At 44.2% G+C, this 21,258-nt stretch overlaps 2 protein-coding genes across 6 annotated transcripts in view; one reads left to right on the top strand and one right to left on the bottom strand.

Moving 5' to 3' along the window:
* Positions 1-782: 782 nt before the first annotated feature.
* On the bottom strand, positions 783-18,065 carry CCDC77 (coiled-coil domain containing 77). The gene is made up of 12 exons (XM_078871506.1): positions 17,740-18,065; positions 13,866-13,922; positions 12,869-13,070; positions 10,914-11,056; positions 10,507-10,603; positions 9,497-9,572; positions 8,930-9,024; positions 7,872-8,020; positions 7,040-7,277; positions 5,097-5,222; positions 2,684-2,836; positions 783-1,229 (listed from the first exon to the last, which is right to left on the bottom strand). Exons 2-12 carry the CDS (start codon positions 13,919-13,921, stop codon positions 1,083-1,085), a joined length of 1,482 nt encoding a protein of 493 aa, XP_078727632.1. The 5' UTR covers position 13,922; positions 17,740-18,065; the 3' UTR covers positions 783-1,082.
* Positions 18,066-19,326: 1,261 nt separating this feature from the next.
* LOC144943721 (lysine-specific demethylase 5C-like) overlaps positions 19,327-21,258 on the top strand; it is a 36,533-nt gene continuing 34,601 nt past the window's right edge. For all 5 annotated transcript variants that reach the window (XM_078871497.1, XM_078871496.1, XM_078871495.1 and 2 more), the window contains exon 1: positions 19,327-19,693. In XM_078871497.1, coding sequence (XP_078727623.1) covers positions 19,541-19,693 — 153 coding nt within the window. In that variant the 5' untranslated portion in view covers positions 19,327-19,540. The remainder of the gene's footprint in view (positions 19,694-21,258) is intronic.

The following is a 21,258-nucleotide window of genomic DNA, read 5'->3' as shown; positions in this document are numbered from 1 at the left end:
ACACAATCAAAATATACATACAAGTAAACATTGGGATCATAAAATAATTGTACGCAAGTAAAAAATAATTTTTTTTAAGTTTCATTATATCACAGATGGCCAAAAAAATATTAATTAAATATTCCGACCTCGAATTTTTTTTTGTTCATCTTGCACATACCGGTCATAAAACGGGATTGTTTTCTCTCACAAAATCTCACATTGTTCCTCCGGCAAATCTTCACGGTTGACCGGGCATGTTCCAGATATGACTAAACAGTCCGTGTGGACAAATATTCAAGGTGAAGATCGATGGCAAATGTCTGCAGCCTTCACTTCTGGTAACGGGGAACCGTGTGTTGTTCCAACTCATCTGAATGCATTTAGGGTTAGAGCAGTAGTCTTAATCCTCACCCAAGTCTAAACGGGCAAATCCAAGTAGCATGTTGTGGGAAAAAAGGGGCTTTATCGGATTCCACTAAATTAAACTTGCACTTAAAAGGTGCGTTTGAGTTAAGTCAACAAGTACTGTGGCCTGACTGATCACCATCTCTCAACAAAGCCAGTCCTTTTCTATTCCACTGGCTGTTTACCTTGCACAATCAAGACTACACGTGTAGATGTTCTTTTCTTTGGCTCACCGCAAATTCCCCTTGGAAATATTGACACTGGGGATGACTGTGTGTACTCAGACACCGACTCACGCCAATAATGAGGCAAAACTAAATCAACAACTTGCATAGGGCTATCCCCTGCATGCTCATGTCGCGACAAGCTCGGGAGGAACTTTTTTTTATTTTACCACGTCAGGCCCACCGCGCTACAAAGCTCTTTTTTAGAAGTGACCTGGCCACAAATGACTGCTCAGCAAAGTGGCTTATGTGCACATTTGTAGCAACCAAAAACTCTATATGTGGAGGAAAATTGGAGGGCCCAGACAAAAAAATCCAAATGACCACAGGGAGAACATACCAACTCGAAATATATACAGCAGGCGCCAGGGTCAGGATCGAACCCACGACCTCCTGTATACCAGGGCGAGGTAGTTAACGTCTCGCCACCATGGCACCCCAAACGAACGCGCACACGACGTCAGCGATGGATCACACGTGCCGTAGGTCGCCCTCCAGGCCGTAAATCTTCGCCTTCAACCGGTGGAGCTCCCCCTGGATCTTGCGCGTGCGAGTGTTGGAATCCCTCACCTCGTGCAGGATAGCCAGGTCCTGATTGGGTCCGACACCCAGGGTAACCTGCGGCCAGACAGGCAAGTTCCCACAGGTAAGGCAGGATGAAAACTCCTACCCCTTATGTTCTTGGTTCTTTCGGTAAAGTCACGTAGAAGGGAAATAATAAAATAATAAAAATAAAACAATAAAATACAATTCTCACGACGTTTCGGCCACAACGCAAGCAGCCGTCCTCAAGTGAAGAACAGGCCTGTCGGAAAGACAGCGTCTTATGTTACAGCCTTTGAAGTATTATTAGATGCGTGCACGCGTTATATCGAATAAAGTAAGAAAAAAGTCCATATTTCATAACTCCTGCTGCTTGTGTATTAACAAACGTGTATAAATGAGGTAGGCATATTCATGCACAGTTTTTTACACAAATAATGTTGAAAATAAAATAAATTATGCGAACTATTCACACGTTTATTTGTACGTGTGTGAACTGTGATTCATGCAGCGTATATGCAAATGTAAATTTGCATGAATGACACTAAATGACACGAGAAGACAATACAAGCGGGACAGAAAATACGAGATAATAAGCCTCAAATCAAACCGCGAACATGAATCGGAAAAATGTATTGAATCACTGAGAGGGATGCGGATTGTTATATTCTTAGATTACACACAAAGATCCTCCGTAAAGCCTTAACAGATTGTTGGGGGAAGTGCTGTTAGCGAGCACCTATGAAGGCCGGAACGGCACACGAAGACGTGGGTGGCCAACACCACGCCCGACTGCCTTTGTCTCCCTAGTGGTGATGTTTACACACCACACCAGGTACTCATTTCAGGCCGAGTCGACCTAGGGAAGGCCCAGAACTGGTTAAAATAATTGTCACTCGTGTTGGCCGTGAGCGGGAATCAAACTCGGGTGGCCGGGTTCATAGCGCAGCGCGATAACCGCTACACTACCCGCTCCCCACGAGCCTTGTCAACAAAGATCCCCCGTAAAGCCTTAACAGACTGTAGGGACAAGTGCTGTTTGCGAGCACCTATGAAGGCCAGAATGGTACATGAGGGGGTGGGTGGCCAGCACCACGCCCGACCGCCTTTGTCTCCCCAGTGGCGATGTTTACACACCGCACCAGGTACTCATTTCAGGCTGAGTCGACCTAGGGGAGGCCCAGGACCGGTTCAGATAATCGTCACTGGTGTTGGCCGTGAGCGGGAATCTAACCCGGGTCACCAGGTTCATAGCGCAGCGCGCTAACCGCTACACTACCGCTCCCCCTCAACAAAGACACACTTGGACACACAAACATGTGTAGACTAATTGACACAATGCCTAGTTTAGACACACTAAGACACAAGGCACACAAAAGCATGGGTACACTTAATGCCTACTTTCCACAGACACACGACAACACACAGGCATAGCAACATGCGTAGACTAATTGATGCACAGACAACGTGGGACGCAGAAACACGTATGCATTGACACTTAAAGACGTAAACTACGATGCCAAAGTCACCCTGAAGAGCTGTTTCTCCACGTCCTTGAGACGCTGCCGAAGCAGCTTTATGTCATTTTTGAAACCTTCCACCTCCATCGCCCTCCTCTTCTCCAGCGCCTCGTAGCGCTGCGTCACCATGCGCAGCCGCTTCCCCATCTTGTCGGAGCGATCCTGTCGGCGCGGAGAGGAGGGACGACGCGTAAATTAAGAGGAGTGCGCGTGCCACTTCATATCGGGAGGATGGTTTTGGGGGGTCCATGCTGTGCGGACCCAACACCGCAGGAACAACAGGACAACCCTCAATCGAAGAGCCTATGGCATGCAACTTCTTTTCATGTGGCCCGTGGACACGTCCACTTTGAATTCCTGTGTGTTGTTTGAAACTTGTGGTTTTACGAGCCGGCACTGTTACGCATTTTATCACTTCGCAGTAGCCTGCAAAACAACATGATTTATCCATCAGTGAAAGCATCTTAACTGCACTCATCGGATACTGGAGGGGAATATTTCCAATCTGGCAGCTCTGTTTTATTTTATCACACTCAGTCACTTATCACTGTTATGGCTTCTTTGAAGTGACAGAAGTGACTGAGGTATGTCTATATATATAATATAGATGCTATATATAAGTCAAAACTATATTGTATCCACTGGTAAAACAGCAGGAAACGTACTATATTTGTGTTTACAATATTGGGGTGTCATAAAACATAAGCTTGAGACCCACTGTGCTAAGTACCCACCATGTGGTTGGATTGAAGGCGCAATGCAGAAAGCAAGCATCACTTACATTGTAAAAACATGTTCTTGGAAAAGTGCATTCACAAATCGACACTTTCGACACGCAATTTAAGAGACGAAACTGACAATTTTAAAAACACATGGTGCACCATTATATAAGAGTTCAGATCTTCGTCAGATACTTAAAAACACACAATCAAATTACTGGGTGAGCGTGTGCTCTTGGCCCCTGAGTAATGCCATTCCCGTACGTGTTAATACGGTGTTGTCAACATGGTGACATCACTGATGTCTGTCAGACAAGCCAGGTCACATCGCCTAGGTAAGTATTTACAAGGGCTTTTTGTTGTTTGGGTTGTCTTCCTGTAAGAACCAAATTAACAATATCTGTTCCTATCAATAGTGTATCAGTATAATTGGGTCTATTAAAAGCACATGTTTCATTATTGATTACATTTGTGTTTTTTTTGCTCACTATACATGCATCGAATCATGTTAAAAATAACAAGATGATTTTAAAATAATGCTCACTCTATTAACTTTAAAATGTTCTCTTCCATCTCGAACTTTAGGTTAATAGTGGGAACGAACAACGCAGATAAAACGAGAAAGTAGAAAGAAAACACCAAACGAAACAGATTAGACGGAATAAACATGACAAACGAAATCGTATGCTTGACTGAAAACTCTGAACCCTGACTATTCACAGAATCGACTTGGGGGAAGAGGGGACTAAGCTCCATGCCTTAGGAATCAATGCCACCTACTGGGGCAAAGATTAAATTACAATTCATTATACATTTTCAAAACATTTATTTCCTTTGATATAATTTTTCCAAATATTCACGTCGTTCAACATGCAAGAGAGATAATATTTCCGCATGGATTTTGGTCATTGTTATATATATATATAAAAGGGAAATTTGGGAATATGTGTGTCTGTTCGAAATTTTTTGCATACTTCCCAACATGCAACAAACTTAAAATTGTGCATGTGGGTAGCTTCCTGACTGTGCACAATGCAAAAAGTATAAAAATAGACTTTTGTATTTTGGGGGGGGGGGGGGCGGCGCAATAATGGATATATTTTGCACGGCAAGTGAGCGGTGACGCCACATCTGTGATGTCACCCGCATGTGGCAGCGTCACGCAGTGTGCCTGCTGACGTCATGCATCCCCCCCCCCACCCTCCGCGTAGGCCGTGTATTAATCCAAGACAAGAATCCATGTCTTCGGCGAAGCTGGGTAGTAAAGCTAGTTCTATATATGAACATTCAGGTTGGAAATTAAATGCCTGGGCAGTCCATCACACGTATTTATCTGATCAAAATCTATTTGAGAATATATGCATTTTATCTAGTACATTTAGGATAATGGAACAAACCAAACTTTACAACAGCCAAAAAAAAACAACCAACACAAATGAGGTGAAAAATAATCAGTTGTTGAATACAATGGCAGCCCAAAGTTGTGGTAATTTGTAAATCACTAACGGGGAGTGGGTAGGGGTTTTGATCATTCATCATCATAAGCCATGATCAACCTACTGCTGGATTGGATTAAGGCTTCCCCAAGCTGTTGCAAATCTCTCACGATCCTGTGGTATTAAAATCCACCTAGCACTTGTACACAAAGACATGTTGTGACGAATCGTTACATGACACGCTTTCTATTATTTAGCCAACAGTACCTTGAATATTTCCTTGCCGACATCTCCCTCTTCGCGGATGCGCGACAACTCATCTTCCAGGGAGACGCACTGCTCACGGAACATCTCAGCCAGACGGTGTGCTTGCTTCAACTCCTCTTGCAGGCCCTGCCAGGCACAACGAGGGATGTAAGCATGCAGGAAAACACGTTTGTACGCACGTGTGCATGCACACACGCACTCTTACAAATCTACTCGCCGTTCTACAACTGCACAAATTATCTTGAACTTTTTGCAGCCGATTGGCCTTTTGGCCAATAAATTATCCGTGCTTATGTTAACCAGGGTCCCCCATCATTTAGAGGGAGTGCTCTTACCAATACAATCTGGTAAACCAACAGGATTTGTTTATCAAACCTGACTCATGATGAGACCTGGAAGGACAAATGCAGTCCGTAAAATGTCAGCGTCAACAATTGAATATAAATCTAGAATGTCAATAAGTCATAATTCATTAATTTCTTTATTATTACAAGTGTTTACCCAGAAAAGCCTCACTAAGCCTCATGACTCCTTTTCAGGAGGATCCTGCCACGTTATCGTAGTAGGAGTCTATTATTGCAATGTAGATTCTACATGAGTATTTGATCATGGAAATATTTACTATTTAGTTCAGCACACACAAATATATATTTTAAAGGCTCGAGTCTAAGCCAGGTCCAAAACAGCCATCCCCTGTTTAGTTTGCCGTCTATATTAGTATGTCAAACACATTCGTATTTATCAAGTCCATTAGGATTAGATAAATAGAGGTCACAGACATTTGACTGCCTAATTGGTTTTTGGAACACAACCTATACGGTGACATTTCCACACTATTATCGCCAATGATTCATGTTATGTGATCCTGCTTTACCAACCATATTTAAGTGGGTAAGATGTCATCCTTAAAAAAAGTGTAAGCCCTTTGTCAATCCACTGCCAGATGAGGGCTTTCCTATTATGCCGGATCCGTCGTGGGGGTTTGTTTGACCATACTTCACCACAATGATCAGATCAGATACCACACTCCGCTGATGTTGTAGCCATGGCTGGAAATCAAATTCAGGTCGCTGGGACAATGGCAATGTGTGCGAACCAATGCGGCACCCCGCTGTACCCCACGTCATCCTTCACGATAACAAAATACATATTTTAGGCGCTCCTTGGTATAGCCACAACAGGTTTAAAATAGCAATGATACACAATACACCCTTGAGTCAATCCACTCTGGAAGATGACCTCCCCACGCCGTGCGGGTTACAGACTATATACTTCACCACGTTGGTCAGTGCTGGTTTGGTGAAAGCGGGCAGCATGCATGTGGAGGCAGAGAAGCGCAATGCAGCAACGCATTTTTCCACACCGCTCCTTGATTGATGCCCGAAACGTAACCCAACGAGCAACCACAATACCAAATGAAGGTGTGTAGCCATAATAAAGGTTTCGCATTATGTTGAATAACTGTGAATAACCCAACCAATAGGGGCTGCATCTTCTCAAATTAACATTATCCATTGTAATTTATATGACCAAATTAACCCCACCCCCCTTTGGTCTTCGCACCTTAAAGGCTCACATTGATGACATCACCTTAACACCCCTATTTAAGACCAAAACAAGACTGCTTCACATTTCTGGCTATCGCCTGATTAGGCTGATTGTAATCACCAATGAAACGTCACTCAAATTGTAAATGTGGGTTTACTCTCCAACACACCGGTGTCGTGAACTAATAACTAATTGGCACGTTTTGTTTACATAACAAACCTTACTAATTGACCGTGTCAGGTGGTGGCGGGTTTAACTACACATTTATATTTACGCGATCTAACCCCAAAAAAAACCTTTATTACGGATATTGGTTGCAAAAGCCTACGTGTTAAGGTGTGTATCGAACGGGCAGTACCATTAACCTGTCAAAACCTTTTCGAAATATCTTTCACCTTAAACTCCTCGCCCTGTTGTGCCCTACGCTGCCGCTCAGACGGGGGAGTGAAGATGTCAGGAGGCCCATCCTCTTCGGTGCCCTGGCCACGGGACAGACGGTCCCGGCACGCGTCGAGCTCCTGCAGCAGCTGGTCCTTCTCCGCCATCCAGCGCTTCTCGTTGGCTCGTCCCTCGTACTTCATCTGCAGGAAGTCCCGCGTGCTCTCGTACAGCAGCGAGTGTGTCTCTTGTAGCCTAGGTTGGAGATAAAAGATGTTGATGCATTGATCCGAGGATTTTCAATTGATTAAGTGACTTTAAAGAGTGCTGAGTGTACACGATATAACCCTGGTAATCATGTGCAATATATTTTTTTACTGAATCTTCCCCAGATGACAGATTTATCACATGACCAAAGGTGGTGGTGCACTTGAATTTCTGCATCTGAGAAGAGCAGCAAGCCATAATTGTATTGTCAACAGAGGCTGTAAGGACAAGTGAAATGTATTGAAAATTGAAGCTGCAATAGGATGATAAAGATGTGTCAATCATTCAAATTTGTACAAAATGGTAGAATAATTTCAAAGAGGATGTGAACAGATATGCAATGACGGTGGAGATGATAACAGTCCATGTTTCAACTCCAGCCAGCGCCAATGGTATCAAAAAGGTTGACTTTGAATGAAGCCAGACATTCGTTGATAACATTGGGACTGTTGAAAAATGTACTGTTGCTCAGAGAAAAAAATGCGTTGCTACCCAACTACCGAGTCTGATCTCCCACTCGATGGTCGACAGGCACAAAATCGTGGGACATCATTTGGCTCTCTCACTGGCAGTGCATTTTACTTTTCTGTCAGGGCGTTGATCTTTTCCTGATCGCGGCGTTGCTGGACTTGCATCTCCTCCACGCGAATTCGACGATCCTCCAGGAGGGACTCCACCTGCTCCTTGGCAAGCTTCGTCTGTTCCTCCAGCTGAGCCTGAAGCGCTTTCACCTGCAGGGCACACGCAACGCCAACTACATGTTTTACAACAGTGGCACGGACACACAATTACGAGATCGATCTTTAAAAAAATACTTTAAATATAAAATATTATAATTTTCCATGCCGTTTCTCAATGTCACGTTTCAATTCGTTTGTCATTTTCCCGAATGTTATCCCAATTGTGTTTGTCGGCATCACTTTATATGACGAAGAATATGTTCCTAAAATCTGTCAGGGCAGCGTTTCATGCATTGTTAGAGAAAGACCCGCAGAAGAAGATATCAAATTTCGATTTAAAGCTTTCGTGACTGCAGGGATTCATCGTCTTGGTTCTTTCGGTAAAGTCACGTAGAAGGGAAATAATAAAAGAATAAAAATAAAACATGTCTCCCTGACAGACCTGGTCTTCACCTGAGAACGGCTGCTTGCGTTGTGGCCGAAACGTCGTGAGAATTATTTTATCATGTTTTATTTTTTTTATTTTATTATTTCCCTTCTACGTGACTTTACCGAAAGAACCAAGAAGAAGATATCAAATAACTATTTCTGAGACTTCTCCTAGTGACATCTTATCCTCATTTGGGGGACAGCACTTTTCTACATGTCCTGCTACAGAGAAATGTTCCTCATATGAGTGAAGCCTATATTTTAAACAGTAAAGTAAAAAATATTTTATATAAATGTGTTATTATGCAATCATTGGTGATCAGAATTAAATCATCAATTTGGATTTGAACCCAGGTTTTCGGCAGTGCCAACTTAATACTGTTGACTTCTGAGCCACCAAACGAACTTTTGTGACTCATATTAATAATGACACTGGCTTTTGTACAATTCCCACACAATCTCATTTGATAGTGTGTGTGTGCGCGCGTGCGCACGTGCAATGGATATATTGCAGTGCATCTCAGTCAATACCTGCAGAACGAGCGTCTGTTTGTCTCTTTGGTAGCGCTCGGGGGTTGTTGGACTGTCTGCACCGTTCGTTGGTTTCCCACTTGGCCTTTTATTTCCTGAATGTTAAACAGGACACGGCATGGTTAACGAAGCTGCGAATTAGTAACTGTGATGTAATCTAAATAGGGAGCCCTATCTATCATATTGCATAATATTCGATATCATATAACTTATATTCCTTTCTAAATCCATTATTAAATAAACACCATCACCATGTTACGTCTGCCATCGGGGTTATTTGACCGTACTTCACCACGCTGCTCTGTACGGGTCGGCACAAGGGGGGCTGGGACCAATTCAGATATCACTTGCCACCGACGTTAAATCGGGTGGGAATCGAATATAGGTTATCAAATTGTATGCATGTTGAACTTCTTTCGCACCGTACGTATCCAACAGTGCTAATCGCAGGTGCAGGGGAAGGACAATCGGAGTTGCGGGAGAAACCACTGCATCAAGCCCTGCACTCCTCATTGCGAATGTTAATCAAAATCATGTGAGGTTATGTGAAGGCCTGATTAAGTTTACCCGATTTGCCCTGAGGTCGGTTTTCCTTGGCACTGAGTGGGTGACTCGATTTGGTTGATTTTTGTGGGATAATAACCTGAAACACAACCACAAAAATATGATAAAAATTTCATAATTTAGCAAGACAAATTGTATACTATAATTACAGCATGACCATGTACATCCAATTCAATATTAGGCTTTATATAGTACAACCTAAACATGGTTTGTATGTTGCCAGTAGTATATGTAAATGTAGCAATTATCATGTGATAACATAACATAGTAGCTAACACTAAAACCTTGCGAGTGTAATTAAACAAGTGCTTAAACCATTCTTCAGTCTTCTGTACAAACAATAGCGACATACCTGCACGTATGGAATTTCGACATCATATTGGCTATTCATAAGCAAGCATTGGCACGACACATTGTTAGAAGCGATGATGGCTGATGGTCGCGACCAATGGTGGAGTGAAAGCGAAAGTAAGCAACACGCCTGACAGAGAGATGCGGCCAAGCAAACAGCTCAGATGAACTGATTACATCCCAGGATCGTGCCGGACGACCAAAGCTTGGGGGAGGCTTTTATCTATCAGCGGATTGATCGTGGCTGGCAATGATGATTCAATTGTACTCTTGCGTACAGCAATATGTTCAGGAGCTAAATGGCAATGTTGAGGTCTGCTCGCCACCAGAAGGCTTCAGGTAGAGTAATCGAGTAGTTTTGCTATTCCTCTTCCATTGGAGCGCAGGCTACGGTGGTCTATGATGTGGTCCATAGTTTGGGTTCCTTGGCCACGGTCGGATTGTGGCTTCTCTTAAATTTTCCATTCACGATGGAGATGCGCTCATCGCCCTGTTCATATTCTGGTGCAGTTGATGGTGCACCATTGCCTTCGAGGAATGTCAAAGCCAGGAGGTGCAATGTTTGTGTGATAATGATGAGAGAAAACGAACATTGCCATCACTACATTTTGGTGGGTGGTTAGTTTATTATAAGTGACCTTTAACAGGGTTTAATGAGTCACCTTGTGAGGAGGCTCTTTGTAGAAGTAGGTGACCTCCCCTGTATCAGGACCCACCAGGGCGAGAAGATGCTGAATTTTTTTACGATCTTCCAACTCGCTATACAAAAACAAGAAAATACATTAGACCACATAATCTTAGTAATCTCCGTAAAAATGTCAATATTCAAGATTTGTATTGTATCATAATTTTAACAGAGCTCACCAGGGTGAATACTATACTTCTACAAGCTATGGCAGCAGACTACGTAGTCAACCGTGCTAATGAGTGGTATGACGGGGGAAGGAAAGCAAACTAAAACTAGGCTCGGCCAAGTACATCTATGCTACAAGAGGAAAAGATGTCTGTTAACGCGTGTGGGTCAGAGGTGCGTATGTCTGGCAGTTTGCGTCCCTCGCCAGCGGTTCACCGTATTTTGAGGCGGTCGTTCTCCGAGTAGAGCCGAAGCACATGCTCTCGCTCCTGGAAGAGATAAACCTGCATGTCGCTCAGCGCCTTCTGCAGCTCGGCAATCTCTTCCTCGCGCTGCCGCATCTCCCACTGCAGCTTGTGCTGAACATGACAATGACAACACAAAAATATGATTATGCTCTTCATGCACACAAGAAAGCCTCACTGACTGAGTGTTCAGACTCTTTTTCAGGTTGATTCTCAATTGGGATGTTTGGCCAATTCCAATGATGAGCGTTTGGCCTCGTGTATGCATGTGCGGCCGGAGGGAACCAGAGCACAGTAGGCTGCATACGATGCGAAATAAGTTCAACATACATACAGAAAAAACCCACAAGGGGGTAACACTTCAAGCTCTGTGCAAATGGGTTAAAAAAAACATTGATGCACTACCATATCCTGGTCACTCTGCAGCCCAAGTCTAATTACACCAAGTGTTTCCAGGTAGTCTCTCATACAAGGACTAAACCAGGCTCCGTTTTGCTTAGCTTCCTAGATGTGATGAGTTTGTGGCCGATTCGTGGCGAATAACATGTGATGAATGACATTCGTTTAAACCCATTTGCAGAACATAAAATTGTGTGTAGAGTGTAAGCAATGATGCCGAGTGACTTGACTTCATTGGTGGGAATGTGATGTCATCTTATAAAGTTTTTCACCGACACAACAGAATGCACCACTGTGAGAGGTCCAAAGTATAGATTTTTTGTGTTGTGACATGATACTGACAGCTCAGCTGGAATCGAATGTAAATGGAAAAATCATTCTTCGCCACTGAGTGATGGCAGCATCTCTATTCCATAGAAGCCTAGGGTTTTGCAAAGAAGCAAAAGGACACATACATGAAATCATGGGACAAACCAAGGTGTTATCGTGTGCATCTACACACAATACTGCTCCTGGTGTTTTCAAGGCAATTATATTACCAATGAAAAAAAGACCCAAAGATATGCCTGACAGCATGTGTGATTATAAGAGGATTGTAATTCATACACGTACATATGCCAGAAGGTTCTCATAAAAATGTTCTGAACGCAGCCAAGTGTAGCAGCCTGTGTTACAACCCTATCGATGCAACACATGAAATGCAAACTTGCATACTCTGTAGAAATCATAACAGATGGACCTATTCTGGTCCTTTCATCTTAGATAAAATCCATCCATCCATGCAATAAACGCACCCACACATCTAACCATGCCGAAAGTACTTGTGAACCCTAAAGATTTAAGCGGTAATGTGATGACTTGTAAACCAATTTACTGCAAAACAATTTCCAAAGCTAAAAATACTGCTTCATACATTTAATAAAAAACATTTTAATGCAATTTTTGCGATGAAAATCAATAGAAGGTAAAACGGTTCCAAAAAAATGTACAGCCTACGACTCATATCTGACTAGATGGAGACTAAGGTATAGGCAGAAAGGTGAAAAGGTCTGATATCTATCCCATATTGACAGTTAAACCACGTACAAATAGGTTACTGGATAAAAATAAGCTGCTCTAAATGAATGCAAATCCTTAATTGTGTTTTCAAAGCAAATGTACACGAGATTAAGAATATATGATTGTATGTGAAAAGGTGGAATTTTGAGAGTTGCACCATGCACAAATAATGCACTGCATGCAAGCAGTTAAATGGACAGGGCGGATGAATATGCGATGGTATGGTTTGCAAGGTAGTGCTTCTGCGTTGGCTTGGGCTTAATAATGTCATTTTCTATCATTTCTATGATGATGACAATGATGCTAGAAAATGGCAGTTTACAATATGCACAAATACTGCACTGGAAGAGAGTTGTATCATTAGGACAGATACGTGACGATCGCACGTGTGACGTTTACACTGTGTGCGTGTTGGCCTGCGTTAACGCTGCATCCACCCCCCTCCCCCCCATTCAAATTGCTAGAAACCTGGTCTTCGTAGGTCCCCTTGTAGGCGTCAAGCCGCTTCAGCATGTCCTCATGCTCGCCATCGAACTCGGCGATCTTCTTGCGGTAGTACTCGAGCAGCTCGCGGGACGGACGCAGGAACGCCAGCCGCTCGTTGATTGGAGGAATGGGCGGCGACTCGCGCAAGCTGCCCGCACTGCGCATTCCGCCTAATGCCGGGGACCTGTTTGCAAGAGTGTGGGCCATGGAAATGGGCAAGCAGCCTGCCAGCACGACTCCATTCCAGGTGGAGGATACAGCCCCAAGTCGTTGCTTTGCAGTTCATAACTTTTACCAAGCGGTACCGCGATAAGGGAATACAACAATATATAATATAAGGTCCACGATAACAGCATCGTCTGATTTAGCAAAATATTCAAAATGTAAAATATACAGCACAGGTACAGTGTATGGCAGTATAATATTCACTGTTGAATTGTACTATTCTACAACTGCTACGCTACCCGCCTTCACCAAACTGCACAGACAAGCGTGAAGAATGGGTAAATAGCCATGATGGCCTGCGCATGTACAATATACCTTGATAGTAAGCCTATCAAGTGGACTGTTGACTGCATGAAAAATATTATTTTGGACACAGGCACATACCTGTCTAAACTGATTCACTAAATGTGGGCTGTAAACTTTTTGGAAATGACGCATATTACTTATTACAAGAATAAAAAGCCATCAATATTACAATTCTCTTCACAATTTACAATGTAACTTTTACCATATTTTATAATCATAACTCACTGGGAGTCAGTACCATTCATTGGTCATTAATTGATGAAGAACAGTCTTACAAGTACCAGCTGTTCATTAATCCAAAGGCTCTCATTTGCAAGTGGGAGGGCCCTTACAGTGTGTAATGGGTTTACCATAGTCCGAATTAGAACAGTAATTCTAATTTATCTGGTTTACCTTTATTAATGAGGTTAAAGCTTATTAAGAAAAATTGAACACATGCAATATTTACCACCTCGTAGCCTTGTCTGGGGAAGACCTCACCCTACTTGTACTTGCCGAGGCCATTCTGTAAAATCAGAGCAAAAACATGTTGACATTATGTGATCCAATATTAACCAGAAATCTTAGCACGTAAGTTATTGCACATGTAAAGCCAGCCACAAGGGAAATATGTACAATTAAATAGTTCAGGGACCATGGAACAAATGTACACTGCAACTTAAACTGCCAAAAACCATCAGAGCCCTCGGAGCTCATTTGCGTATGCACACAGCAATGACGCTTTTAAGCAGCATAGATGGGCATGCTCAGTCCTCAAGGGCAGTCGGAGGTGGCCAGGTGGCACAGAGAGCTAAGACAATGTTAGAGTACCAAGCCGGTATTGCGGAGATCTTGGGTTTTAAACCAAGGCCGCCACTTGTGAGCAAACCGACTTATTCAAAATGTATCCTGTAGTCGGCTCTGTCACCAATGAGGTCACAGAAAACCCATCATATAAATTTGTTTCACGTTTGGCAAATATTAGCGCTGAGAATAAAAATTAAATATGTTTGATTGACATGTGATACACACTCTTTGCTCGGCATATAAAAATGTATGCTTTTAGTGTCAATAAACAGGCATATTAAAGTGATCTCAGTAGTTCTGTGGCATCTCTTTTGGGGTTATTTTTTTGACAGATTCATGCAATGCATGCTCCAGAGTCCCGAATGTAAAGTTTTGTCTCATGGAATGATGCCAAGATCACAATAATATAATTGAAAAGAAATGTGGGAGGCAAAGTCTTGATCAACCAATTTTCCCCACGAAAATCTGCATATGCATATAACATTGCATGCATATACATTAAGAAAAACTTTTTCAGATAAGGTCTGTTCGAAGTAAATTCTAAATAAATATATATACACTACTTGATCAGCAGTTTATGTTCTGAAAACCAGTTAAAATAATACAAGTGCAGTCGTAATAAGCCACTGCATTTAAGACACAAGTGAAGAACATTTGTTAAAATATTAAATTCAGTGATCATTAAATTGCAATTATCTACGCAGCAAAGGCCTTGCCAACAATCATATGCTGGTCCCTGCATTGCAATACAGTATGACAATTCCCTTTGTATTGTAATTTAGGAGGAAACCAAAGTATGCGGAGAAAACCCAAACAAGAAGGCAAAAAAAAATCTACTTCTGTACGCACTGCCATTTCCTGGCCACCTTGAAACTCAAATCTACAACGCCTGGGTATTCCCAGGCACTCAGTCTCATCCAACCTTTACTGCAGCCTTGCAACCCTTTGGTTCTCAATAGACAAAACATGTATTTAATGTTGACAAGTACAGTACATAGGTTTAATGAAACAAAGTAGTTGTACTTACGTGCCCGTGCTTAATTTGTGTTTCGAGGATTTACCTTCTAAAAACAATCTGACATGTCTCGCACCCCAGGTTAAGAAACACTGATCAAAGTGTAGTGACGTATATTGGATCACTACGGCGTTTAGCGCCAGCTACTGAGAGAAGAGTGCAACTGTGCGTGTTAGAGCCTCTCTCTGGTTCCAGAGTATGTATGGCATGGAAGGGGGCCCTAGGGGCCATGGTTCTGGTGGCAGTCAGAGAGAGGGCAGTTGAGGACGTGACAGTCTAGGTCAGGGGTCGGCAACCAAAACAACAAGAAGAGCCATTTCTTTCCAATTCGGTACAAAATTAAGTATTTCAAGAGCCGCAATGCATCTATGTACATACGTACATATCGTCAAGAAGCAGCCCTTAAAGAGCCGCATGCGGCTCCGGAGCCGTAGGTTGCCGACCCCTGGTCTAGGTGAACCCGAGAGGGTACGTGACCAGAACAGGATGATGAGGGGAGCCAAAAGGTGGCGAGAGGGACACGTGATGTATCGCCCAGAACCTTCTAGTAGGATCTAGAAGGGGGCGTGGCCGAGGGCGGAGCCAGGCCATGCTCAGGAGCATAAAAGGGAGGTCCCGAGAGCCGATCGAGGCTGTCTGTTGGAACGGAACCCGTCGGTGCTACGTCTCTTCGATCCTTGGTCTTTACGCTCGGCATCGTGGGTCAGGAAGTGTGTTACGGACTGACCCGGTTATGTAGTTACCCCGTTGTGGTCTAGTTACCCCATTGTGGTCTAGTTAAACGTACACTGGTTATGTAGTAACCCTGTTGAGAATAAAGGTGTTGCCTCCAAGTTCAAGTGTATGCCTCTGTGGAACCCACTACATAAGTACTAACAATGCTCGTGACGTAACAAATCCTAGATCCACTCAATGTGATTAGGTCATAGCTTTGGGTCCCGTTGTCATGATATAAGTATGGCTAACGTTAACGCTTTTGCCAGAATTAACTGGTGGACAGCCACATTATTTATTCCCTTGTGGCACACGTGGAATTAGCAAACTTTATAAAATCGAAACCATCTGGAAGTGGATAGACAATGGCTGTTGCTGATCCATTTGTATCGAGTTCAACTGAGTCGCAGACGTACTCTTTAGAGGCAACACATGTATTGATACTAACACAAAGGGGTAACTTGCTCCTTTACCAGATAGTAACCTATGGTGGTGGACCACCAGGCTAACTATACTAATTACACTGGGAGTAGCGACAACGGACAGGACTCCAGCTTGGGTCCAGGTCCACATGTTGGTGACTCTCCTCTGACGTCATAGAACGCAGATTCTTCAGGATAACCACAGCAGCCGGTCCCTCTGGGGGACCCGGCTTATATCCTCTATGGTGTGGCTGGCCCCGCCCTTAGCCACGACCACCTTCGAGAACCTTCGAGCAGGATCTCGGCACTGACACGTGACCACCCCTAGCCCCCCACCATCTGCAGACTTTACCGGTGTTCTGCAATATTTTGCTGTCTTTTCTTGGATTTTCTGTTTGCACTTAGTCACATATTCACTTTAAGATGTTTTCTTGTTCAAGTTTTTTTTTTGTTGCGGTTGTACCCGATTCAAGAGCCGAATGGCTCACAGGGCTATACCTAATAAATGAACTTGAACCGGTCACGTGTCCTTCGGGGTCAACCAGAGTGCCATGGCCCTTAGTAACTAACCCCTATCCCATGGCCGGCACTCTCACACCCTATCCTGTAGGGGTCGGCACTGCACGCAGAGCGTGGTGCCATCCGGCACTGCCAGTCAGTGCTGACCGAACCCCTCTAGGGGCAGTACTACACCCACATGTACGTGGTGCCCGCGATGTCAATACATCGCACGCCGTGCCTCTCTAGGGCGGCATTACCGTACACAGTGATATGTCACTAGACATTTAATACAACTAAATTCTCACCTCTGCTGTGGACGACTAACCACAGCGTAAATCCCGAATGCATTCCACACTAAGCATACACACGTATTAATCTCGCAGCGAATAGAGAATGATTGATGCTGATGATAATCGTGATGAATTCTATCAAATTATAGTACAGTATTTATCTCCGCTGTCTCTGACTGAACACGTTAATTCTAAATACATTCCTGACATAACCATGCACATATACCTAACCACTCAACAGTCCGATGATGAATTGTATCACGTTAAATCTAGATTTGAAGTTTTCGTGACCGCAGGGATCCATACCTTTTGGTTCTTTCAGTAAAGTCACGTAGGTATAAAATAAAATAAATCACGACGTTTCGGGCGCAACACAAGCGTCCGTCATCAGGTGGGACAACCAGAGCAAGAAACAATTGCTGCTCTGCTTTAGTTGAGTGACCACCCCCGTTATTCTCTTAAGACGCAAGTGGCATTAACGTGCAGATAAAACACTTAACCCACCTGACGGTCGACCGAGCATTGATCATCATTGCTGCTGCTGCTGCTACTAATGGTGGTGACGATGAGGTGAAATACATCCACACAACTCACCTCTGCTGCCTTGCGGCTGGCCGATCACCGCGTTAAGACTGCGGACCGTGAGCGCGCAAGAAATCCCGCCACAATTGGCGCCTTAACGAACTACGGGGCGTGTTCGCGTTACAAAATCTCGGCGGCTAATTTGTCTTTCACTCTTTCAAAACGAAACGTTCAGTGGCTAATGCAGCTCTCCAATCGTGGCAACGTCAACAGGGCGATTGGCAATTAACGCTAATTAATCGTCGGGACACGCGTGTGAGACACCCCGCGGCCTCCCACCACCAGCTGTTAACATCGGGCGCCCTATTTTAAAATAACCACACAACACTAACAGGGAGTCTTCTTGACGCGACGACGTTGTTGGTCATTGCGTGGGGGCCATTTTACGTAGGGATAGATCCCATTGGTTTGTATTGAGAGTCGCAGCCCTCCTACACTCCTACACCCCCCCCCACCAACCGTCGCTTACCCGCTCACGTCGACTTTTCCCTTACCCAAGATGGCTCCCCCTTTTGTGTGTCGCCCGACCGCGTGATCGGCGGCGTCCAATCGGTGCGTTTGTGTTGTTTTTCAGTGGGGCGAGAACGCTACGGACTGCCGCGGAGGGTCAAAATTCCGCGTTTCGACCTTGGCTTGAGACAATTTATACCTTTTGCCAAGTTGTCCATGTGACGGGTCAATGTTTTGTGAAATTGTGACGAAATAATAAAGGAGATGTAATCTCAAGTACGCGCCCACACACCAAAATGCTGCGTTGTCTCCCCGATCCCAACCGTCAACATTTTTGTTCGTTAAAAATCGTGGACACGGCACGAGGCAATTTTTTTTATGGCCATTTACGTTTATCCACAAAAGGTGGCCCACGGATCGGTCATTTGCTGGCCCATCAAAACTCGGAAACTTGCCAACACGCGTTCGCCCCACGAAATTTCCACATCGGCCTCGCGATGGCCGTGGAATGGGCTCATGTAAACCCACACATCGAATGTATAAACGTGATTTTAATTTTATTTATGCGCCGAATGGGTCACGAGTGCACGACCATTTTCGGGATATTGTCATTTGGTGGCCATTGTTCAGTCGCGTCTTGAAATTTCCATCGGCAATTGCCACAAAGGTCGGAAAAATATCATTTTAAGAGGGAAAAATTCAACAAGCAACGGTTTAAAATGGATTTACTAAAATAAGGATTAAAAAAAGCCACGAGGAACCGAAAAGGTGTATTTGGTCCCCACAGTTGGAGATGGGTGGCTCAAGATGTATTCATACGCCCACACTGAAACCTCGATTTTTTTTCTGCACACCCAAACACGCCAACACAACCTCACCAAAAAATAAATGCAATGCATAAAACCCAAACTGCGACCTTGCCTCGGCGGTTATCGCTCTAAATCGGGTGGCAAGCCGCTCGCATCGGGCGAGGACTTTTTTCTTTAAAAAAAAAGCTTGAAGGGGGCACGCGTTCAATTTCGTAGAGCCGATAAGCGGCGCCGGTCGATCGCGTCCAATAGGGGGCGAGTATTACATCACGCGGTGGAAGCGCTATCCAATAAGAAACCAGCGCTGAGCCGGTGCGGGCTGGGATTAACAAAAGGCCGGCGCGGAGGGACACGCGCACATCGTCCGCGAGTGCGCGATGAGGCCGTGGTTGGGGAAGGCGATTTAAATGACTGTGGCCACGCTGGGCGGCCGCGCTTCTTTGTTTGTGGGACAATTTTTTTGAGATCAAATACCATTTGTAAAGAAAAAGTAAAGTAGTAGAGGACTTAAAAAACCAAGGGGCACCATAATAAACCATAAAACATCTAAAGCAATGGGCAGCAGCGGCGGAGAGGAGTTCGTGCCACCGCCGGAGTGCCCAGTTTTCCAACCGACGTGGGAGGAATTCGGGGACCCGCTGGCTTACATAGCAAAGATTCGCCCCATTGGCGAGAAGACGGGCATCTGTAAGATACGGCCGCCTCCGGTTGGTGCCCTCTACCCATCCACGTATTTTCTACATCTGTGTGTCTTCTATTAATCTCACGGAAACCGAGAGAAAAACAACCAAGCCCAGAGAAAAGACCACAAGTTTAAAGTCGGCTGGCTGTTGTGTGTCGTTTTGTTGGTTGGGTTTGGATTTTTTGCGTCGCCCTCTGCTTTGTAATGTTGTCGGCCGTGGCTCCGGGTTTTTTTGCGACTTTGTGGGATTTGTTTATTTTAATGGGGGGCCAATATGCCGCCCTCCAGCCCCAAAATCATTAAGCGCGAGTGGCGATTTTCAGGCTTATTTTTGGCTCTTTAACTCTCAACATGGCGGGCGGGCGTGCGGACACTGGCACTTGGGGTCGCTGCTTGTGTGTGGTGGTGGCGTCTCGTTCGCATGATGGGCCACTTTCTGAGCGAAGTTTTCGCCAACTTTTGATGGCATCTCACCCGGGGTGAGGCGCTTTTTCTAAAATCCCACCCGGGGTCGCTCGGCGGCTCGGCGTTTAACTTTAAAAGCCACTTTTTGTGCGGCGTTGGGAGCCAGGCGAGCAGAGACAGCAATTTGCACAGGGAAGTTTATGGCAATGGTGGGGGTTGGTTTGGTGAGGGTCATTTACATCACTACCCGAGCAGTTGTCGACGCGCAATATACAGATATGATCCAGTGGGATTCTCGCTTGGGATGGTGGTGGATGATTTTGTGGCCGAAAGACGTAAATTTTCACGCCGAGAGGCCAAGTAATAGCGCACGCGCAAAATGAGACTGGGGAAAAAAATAGGGCCATTACTGCGGGGCGGACATACACGTAGGCTTATTGTCACATCCGTGACGGCGCTTGTCTTAATGAAATTATATCAACCCTGTCATTTTTATGAACTTGTTTGTGTTTTAAGCTGTATTTTGCACCGCAAAAAGCCAGCCGATCCGATGTCTAAGGTAAAATTGCACTGTTTTGTGGCAGTATTTGGCTGTGCCAAAACGGAACAAAAGAAACAAAATATGTGGCACTTAAGAGACAACTGTTGAGCGTAACCGTAGATTAATACTGCGATTATAATTTGATATGAATGTGCTCGCCAGAGGTCATTTAAAACTAGTGTAAAGGATAGCATTTTGGCTCGCTCTTTGGCCAAACTACGTGTTGGTGTTTTTCCTTTTTCCCTGCCCACGTAATATTGTTTTAATGTCAGCTGTACAATCTGCATTTTATTCTTAAAGCCATTGTATTTACGAGGTGGTTTTCTAAGAATCGAAAATCGAGATATGATTTGATCCTTATTATTACTTTAATGTTTATGTGATGCAATTATTTAATGGTGAGCTTTTTTTGTTACAAGCTGATCTTTTTAAAATAACGTGTAGACACTTTCTTAGATATTTTTATAGTTACAGATGAAATTCGAGAGAAATGTGGATTGATCGAACGCCCCGTTTTTAGGTGGAATTTTTGCTTAACGTGGCTTATTGTGAGCCCTTTGCTGGCCAGCTGCTCGTGGAACAAAATGGCAGACATTTTGTTGGGTGTTGACGTATATATAGGGAGTATATATGAAGACAAGGGA

This window comes from Lampetra fluviatilis, chromosome 32 (assembly GCF_964198595.1).
Source record: "Lampetra fluviatilis chromosome 32, kcLamFluv1.1, whole genome shotgun sequence".
Lineage (NCBI taxonomy): Eukaryota > Metazoa > Chordata > Hyperoartia > Petromyzontiformes > Petromyzontidae > Lampetra > Lampetra fluviatilis.
This window is presented reverse-complemented; position numbering and strand designations above follow the sequence as displayed.

Coding starts and splice junctions, on each gene's coding strand:
- CCDC77 (XM_078871506.1), bottom strand. CDS start 13,921: ATGGCCTCGGCAAGTACAAGTAGGGTGAGGTCTTCCCCAGACAAGGCT. Junction 10,604..10,913: donor AACGACCGCCTCAAAATACG/GTGAACCGCTGG, acceptor GTTTTTGTATAG/CGAGTTGGAAGATCGTAAAA. Junction 1,230..2,683: donor TGGAGAAACAGCTCTTCAGG/GTGACTTTGGCA, acceptor GTCTGGCCGCAG/GTTACCCTGGGTGTCGGACC.